At 41.4% G+C, this 7,302-nt stretch overlaps 1 protein-coding gene across 1 annotated transcript; it reads right to left on the bottom strand.

Annotated features, from left to right (window-relative positions):
• Nucleotides 1-55: 55 nt before the first annotated feature.
• On the bottom strand, nucleotides 56-6,521 carry nmur3 (neuromedin U receptor 3). Its single transcript, XM_076742874.1, has 3 exons — nucleotides 6,353-6,521; nucleotides 3,332-4,257; nucleotides 56-1,508 (listed from the first exon to the last, which is right to left on the bottom strand). Exons 2-3 carry the CDS (start codon nucleotides 4,173-4,175, stop codon nucleotides 1,078-1,080), a joined length of 1,275 nt encoding a protein of 424 aa, XP_076598989.1. The 5' UTR covers nucleotides 4,176-4,257; nucleotides 6,353-6,521; the 3' UTR covers nucleotides 56-1,077.
• Nucleotides 6,522-7,302: the final 781 nt, after the last annotated feature.

Below are 7,302 nucleotides of genomic sequence, written 5' to 3'. Positions count from 1 at the left end.
TATTTCAGTCATGAAAATAACAAAACATTAAATCTTTCCCAGTGGGAGTAATAGCTACATGTGGACAGCTTCAACATTTATTTGTGTAGCTTTTAAAATAGCCATAATCAGTTCTCAATTTTGCAACCACAGTGAACAAGAGCTTACCAATCAATCAAACCACGTACATGATTGTTGGCCGTGCACAAAGAGACAAAACAAGATTAGGCGAAGCTCACAGTAAAGCATTACATTCTTTGCTTACAAGTTCCACTGAAACACAACATAGAGAAATACTTTTTGCTGCCCAGCACAACACACATTTTCCAAATAACAGAAATCATCAAGTACAACACATTGTTATTCAGATCAGATTTGATTGTCCTACTTTGCCTCTGGATCCACCCTCTAAGGCATACAGCAGTTACAGAGTAAGACAGCAGGTGGAATATGCAGGCACTGTTGAACAATATCATCCATTGTAACAAGCCAAATCAAAGTTCACGCACAAGCTCTTTAATGACATGTAATGAGTTTGAAGGAACAATTTGACATTTTGGACCAATTGAAAAAGCACGATAAAACACTTTTGGTATATTACCCTTCAAACCCATTCAAAAATACACCTCAACCCTAGATCTGTTTCGTGTTTACACCACCGACAACGCTTTTAAATGTAGATGAGCATCTTACCAGGGCTTCAGGGTTAATCTGCTTCACTTTTTCCAGCAGCTGGGAAACAACAGTCTTTTCTTGGACTTGAGAAGCTGCAGCATTTATTAACTGACTCACTGCAGAAAAGACTGCAGGCAGCAGTTAAAACAAACTGGGATGAATGGAGTGGTTTTATTGGTACCATCTACAATGGTTGGCTGCTTTTCTTACCTTTGGACACAGCCAGGGTAGGTGTTTCCCCCTGTGTCCAATCTTCATGCTATGCTTTGTTAAACTAATCTCCTGGTGATCACTTTATATTTAACAGATATGGGGGTGGTATCAATCTTCTCATCTAACTCTCTGCGAGAAAACAAATCAGCATAAATCCCAAAACGTCCATTCCTTTAAATTAGTTTCTGCTCCCCGGCTTATTCAAATAAATTAGAACACAGAGGTCTTGCTGGTCGTCTCTTTGCATGCACATGTCAGTATTGCAGTGTCCATGCTCAGTGTCATGTTGGGAGACAGCAAAGGGATGAAAGCATTGGAGTCCTTACCCTCAGCCTGAGCTCTGGAGCTTGACACAGAGGGATCCAGTAAAATCTTAGGGAACGGCGGCGAGTCTCTAACAGAGCTGTTATCCTCCGCCTGGGAGCACACGAGTTCTCGGAAACACTCCCTGAACCGTGTGGAGAGCAGGCTGTAGATGATAGGGTTCACCGCTGAGCTGAGGTAGAAGAGGACACCCGACAGGATGTGGACATACTGATAAATGTTGTGCATCAGGTCGGTCCACTGGCTGATGGAGCTCCACAGGAGCCGCTCGATGTGGAAGGGCGCCCAGCAGACTCCAAACACTGCAACCACGATCGCTAGAGGGCCAGAGACAATGAAGCTGTTTAAAAAGGTTTTCTGTTGTTGGAGGTTAAACACATGTCACACGTTGTTGTTATTCTGTTGTATTTTCATGTATTTTGATTGAAAGAGTGGAGAGACAAGGGGCTACATGCTAAAAACCATACAGTGGATGGGAATGCACCACTCATTTACCACAACACCCTGTTTTTGGTGTTTTTCCCCCACCGTTACGTACATTTTAAAGAGGAACTTAGATACTTGAAGTGGTATGATCAGTACCTTATGGTTGATAGCATTTGCTAACTTAAGCAAACTTTGCAGAGATATAAACAAAGTCAATTGGACTGCAAGAATTCTTACTTATTAAATAATTAATCACTGATTAGTCTGTCAGCAGGAAATTTCTCGGCAGCTATTTTGATAATGAATTCATTATTTTTAGTCAAACATGCATTCTGGATTTAATGCTTCTCTTTGTCATATTTCAAAGTAAACTGAGCATTTTTGGGTTTTGGACTGTTATTGAAATAAAATGAGCAACTTGAGGACCTCTCCTTGAGCTGTGGGGAATTACAACATCCTTTGGCCTGTAGTTTATCTCTGTTCCCAACAGCAAAGTTTGTGAGATTTGGCTGTTTAACCTCCTTAAAGAATAAGTAAAGCTTAATGTTTGGGGAAAAAAAAACATCTCATTCCACAGTTTGACGGAATCACATTTATATTCTGTATCATCTTGTTCAAGCTCCATGTGGTGTTTACACTGACTGAAATATTCCACTTGATGCAACAGCTGCATAATGACATCACTGACATGTGCATCATTTTATTCACATTTCCACGAAATTCTGCCTAACACGTACTTTTGGAAACTTCAGCACCTCATGATGAACTGAAACACAGTTCTGTGTGTCTGAACAAACTTTGGCTGTACAGTATGAGTTTATACTGACTGACCCACAGACTGAATCACACACATATGTGTGCGTGTGTGTGTGTGTGTGTGTGTGTGTGTGTGTGTGTGTGTGTGTGTACAGGCACAGTGTATACCTGTTCAAATAAAATATTTTCAAATCTTTGAAAATTTTCTCTATAACATTAAATATTTGTGACCAAATGAGCAACATTAATGGAGTTACAGCCATGCTAACATGCTAATGATTAGCAGGTGCAGTGTTTACCATGTTGACCATGTTAGCTATTAGCATGCTAACATTTACTGATTACCTCTGAACTCAAAGAGAAGCTGAAGCTAATGGGAAGGTCAATAGCTCTGCTGGGATTATGAAATGTTGAAATGTAATGGTTTCAGTAATTGTTCAGATATCTATCCTTAGTAATTTTGATTTTTAGTTCCGACTGGCTGTAGAAATACCTGACATCTCTCCTGTGAAAACATCTAGATAATAATCACTGACGCAAACAAACCGATTCTGTTGCTTTCAGGGCCATGAGGATGACTCCCACAGGAATTCAAAAGCAGCTATTCTGTCACATGCTGAAAGAAGTTTTAAATGATGGCTGTGTCAGCCTAGAATGAAACTCCTCATACAGAATTGACCGCGAAGAAAGAAAAGAACTGATCAATTATCTAAGAACAGGGCTGACATTGTCCATGAAATCTGATTGAGCCCCAAAGCTTAGAAGATACAAAAAGATGCTGCCCGGAATACAAATGATCCATAACAAAGAACTGACGATGCTTTGTGCTCTGTGTTTTCCTCGTGTTTTGTCTCTGGGAACATGTCTTGGCATTGATAAGTCATATTAAAGGGCTCAAATCACAATCACAGTAATGCATGTTTTCTGAAGATACATAGAGAGAAAACAGGAAACTCACACAGCATCTTGTTGACCTGCCTCCTGCGCCCGTTCACGTTGAGCTTTCTTCGGGTGTTGCTGCCACAGTTGTTTCCCAGGGTCCCTCTGGGCCGCCATTTTTCTCTGCCCAAATGAAGACCCATCACCAGGTACAGCACGCTGATCACCATCATGGGCACAAAAAAGAAGCACACAGTGGTGATCTGCATGACCATGTTATAGATCCACAAGGGCTTGAGCACAGTGCATATGGCCGACTCCTCCATCCTCTCTGGCAGGTAGAAGATGCCGTGCAGCGAGGTGTTGGGGATGGCGCAGACCATTGACACCACCCACACGACGGTGATGACCCGCTTGGCATGCTTGTTCGTGGCGAGGTACCGCGTTTTGAGCGGGTGAAGCACAGCTATGTACCTCTCCACGCTCAGAGCTGTGACGTTGAGGATTGAGGCGAAGCACACCGTCTCGAAGAGGAAGGTCTTGAAGTAGCAGCCGCCCTCGCCGAAGGGGAACGGGTAGTTCTGCCACAGGTCGTAAATCTCCAGGGGCATCCCGAACAAAAGCACGAGGAGGTCCGACACGGCCAGACTCACCAGGTAGAAGTTGGTGGGGTTTCGCATCTTCTTGTGCTTTGCGATCACCGCGCACGTGAGCAGGTTTCCAGACAAGCCGGTGAGGAAGATGAGAAGGTAAACGCTGGTCACAGGGAGGAAAAAGGGAGATCGTTTTGGACCCAAGATTTCAAAGAGGTTGATGTCAGTGAATTGGTCATTGGTGTAATTCCCAGTTGCGTTTGGTGGCACGCTGGTGTTGTGGAGCGGTTTGGATGCGTTTGAAGGGGATGCCTGCAAAGAGAGCTCCATTTCAAGAGAGGACAACTGGAGCTACAGCAGGAGCTTTCAACATATCCTGCGCTGATTTCTGGGTTTGATCAACACTGGGGACCTGTTATGAAAAGAAAAGTATTGTTAAGATATCCCCTACTCACAGGGGGTTTCTACCTGAAATTCGTCAAACCGCCATGTCTTTGAACAGGGACCCAGTCTCAAGTCAAAGCTCAGAGGGGTAACCAGGAATGGGACTGACAAAAGACAGTGACTTCTTCATCATCCTGCACTCAACACAGTCTGATGCAGCTAAAAGTTGTGCACAGAGCCCATTTCAGTAAATCCAAGCTGCATGAATATAATAATATATAATAGTGGCAGGCAGACCTCACATTTTTTCTGGTCTTGTCAATAGCTTGGAACATACTGGTCTACAATTTTTTACGTGGTCTCAGTGTTGATGAATAATAGTCTCACAACCTTGCTATTTACTGGCCATTTCCAGGGTTCCAGCTGTGTTTTTCAACTCCAGCAAGGTTTACATGATTGCTTCTGAAACACTTGTAGCCTGTCAAAGAGCACTCCTAACCTGGAAATCACCAACTCCCCCACCTGACCCCTCGTCCCATTCCCTGCCTGGCTGAAAGATGTGATGTCTGTTTTGCATCTAGAAAAGATAAAGTTTACACTTAGAGGGTCTGGTGAGTGCTTTCTAAAGAAGTGGAAACCCTTTGTCTCTTTAATGGCTTATCTGTTCTTCCTCCTGACTGATTTCCCATGTTTTTGTTCACTATGGCCAAATATGAACAAGTTAAAGCAGGATTTGTATTGTACATGAATTTGTTTTATTTTTTTTTTTTTCTTTCCCACTTTCTCCTAGCCTGCTCACTCAACCCACTGTTGTTGTTTTCCACTGAAAAAGACCATTTTTTAAGTGCCAACAGAAAGAGGATTTCATCTGATTAATGGCTCTGTGGTGTTATACTGGGGTCAACCTCCAGTTTAACATTTCTTCTTCATGTTTGATAAATCACAGACACACAAAATTTTCAACACATAACATTTTCCTTGTTTTATCTGATCATCAATCCAAAGATATGAAGTTTACAGCAGCAGATCTTTATATTTGACAAGTTGAAATAAGACAATGTTTGGCTTCTTTTCTTGAAAAACACTGAAACAGTTAATCAATTATCAAAATAGTCACCTGTTCATTTTCCATATGCTAACTGATTAATCAACAAATTGTTCCAGCTCTTATAACCACTTATTGTAGATGACAGACAGGTGAAATGTGCCATCCCAAAGGTGCAAAACAACAACTACCTCATTTGTTTCAGCAGGTGATATAGGAGCCAAGGATTTTGAATAAGCATATTAACCTGATAATATCAGGATGACCTGGTGCAGAAATACATTACTCATTCATCTCTTTATTTAGCAAGTATGGTCAATGAAAAACTGTTTTAGTTTTATAACAGTTTCAGTTTTGTGTGAACAAGAAGTAACTGTGAGCTCAAGCACGCACTTCTGCAGACCTCACAGCACATAAGGAGACTCCAGAGCCATAAAGTGCTGCAATAAAGACATTACACCTCATTTTCTCTAAACTGCACAATTTTTCAGACGGACCCTTGATTAAAAAGCACATTTTCTGGTGGTCATGGATAATGAAGAAACACTTGCATTGAAATGGCAGATTTCACCTGCAGGCTGAGGAATATTGCTTTTGCTGCCTCACTAATATGGTTGAAATCATTCTCATCAAAGGATAATTGGCGCTACACACTACACTGTCCTCCAGAAGGTTGTTTACATTGCAACATCTCATGAATCACCCTGCAAATCAAGGTCATGTGACTAATAGCCAGTGGTGTGCATTGTTGGCATTGAGCTTAAGGACAATTTAATGTAATGTTCCTTTAATATTTCCATCATATGCCAGTGAGATCTGATGGTATTTTGATGGTATCTTTTAAAAAAAAATGTATGAAAAATGTTCAAAAGGACCGTTATCTCTGATTTTGAGGACTTTAAGATTCATTAAACGTCCTTATGCATTGATAAATACTTAGAAGCATGAGTCAAAAAGAAAAAAGAAAAAAAAAAGATGTAAATACAACCATAACATGCAGAATATTTTTAACTTGATCACACATAGTAGCCTATAACTTTTCTCAAATATTTACATTTACAATAGAGATAAACCTCACCTTGACGCTGCTGGTCTGCACACCGCTTCCTGTAACGCGCTCTCTGCGCGGTCATGGTCGGTAATGAGGGAGCGGGAGCGCAAACGAAGCGGATGGAAAGAAAAACCGCCGCGCTAAAGTTGTTGGACGCGCTCCTGGTCTCTACAGAGAGAGAGAGCAGAATGGTAACTGCGCTGCAGCCCCCTTCACATAGAGATGAAGCTGCTGAGATGCAAAGGAGGAGGGGGGGAGAGGAGAGGGAGGCAGAGATCATGCATACGTTATTTAGCCGAGATGGTTTAATAAAGATACTGCACAAAATAAATGTAAAACACTGCAGCTAATTAAACTCTAACTGAATTCAACAGGAGGATAACACTATGAGTTTTACAGGGAGGAGGTTTTTTGTGTTTTTTGTACCATGGAAACCTGAGGGACTGCACAAAAACTATTAGAGCGGGGGTCAGAGAGGGTGGTGCATTTTTAATTTTGTTCAAAGCAGGGTAGTCTGTGTTTTTTTAGGAGAGCTGAGGGGGGTGTTTCAACATTTCCTCAAATAAAATAAAGCTTTTTTTTGTTAATTCTGGGCCAGATATTACTGTTGTTCACTCTATAGGCCCAGCTGCAAAAATAGAAAGTGTTTGTATTTTCACTCTTTTTTGCCATAAATGTATCATTTTGAGGTATTAGGGGGAATTGCAGTTTTTTTCAAAGTCAGGGTAAAATAAAGAGATTTAGCATCATTACCAAACGCAGTAATTTTCATCCGTTAATCCTTTAAAAGCCTGTGTGGTGATTAAGATATTTGATTACAGTGATTATGCTGTGCTTTATGATTGTTTGTTTTTGTTCGTGTGCATGATTTGTGACTTTGGGCTGTCAAAGTAAAACTGACCTGACTTATAGCTCATGTGTTACTCTGCATGCATGGCTGGATTAACCTGCTGTGGGGTCCCAGGGCAAAAACAAGC

This window comes from Chaetodon auriga, chromosome 2 (assembly GCF_051107435.1).
Source record: "Chaetodon auriga isolate fChaAug3 chromosome 2, fChaAug3.hap1, whole genome shotgun sequence".
NCBI lineage: Eukaryota > Metazoa > Chordata > Actinopteri > Chaetodontiformes > Chaetodontidae > Chaetodon > Chaetodon auriga.
This window is presented reverse-complemented; position numbering and strand designations above follow the sequence as displayed.

Excerpts from the sequence above, each read along its gene's own strand:
- nmur3 (XM_076742874.1), bottom strand. The coding sequence starts at position 4,175 with ATGGAGCTCTCTTTGCAGGCATCCCCTTCAAACGCATCCAAACCGCTC. Across the intron at positions 1,509-3,331 it reads GCAGGTCAACAAGATGCTGT|CGATCGTGGTTGCAGTGTTT; the intron begins GTGAGTTTCCTG and ends CTGGCCCTCTAG.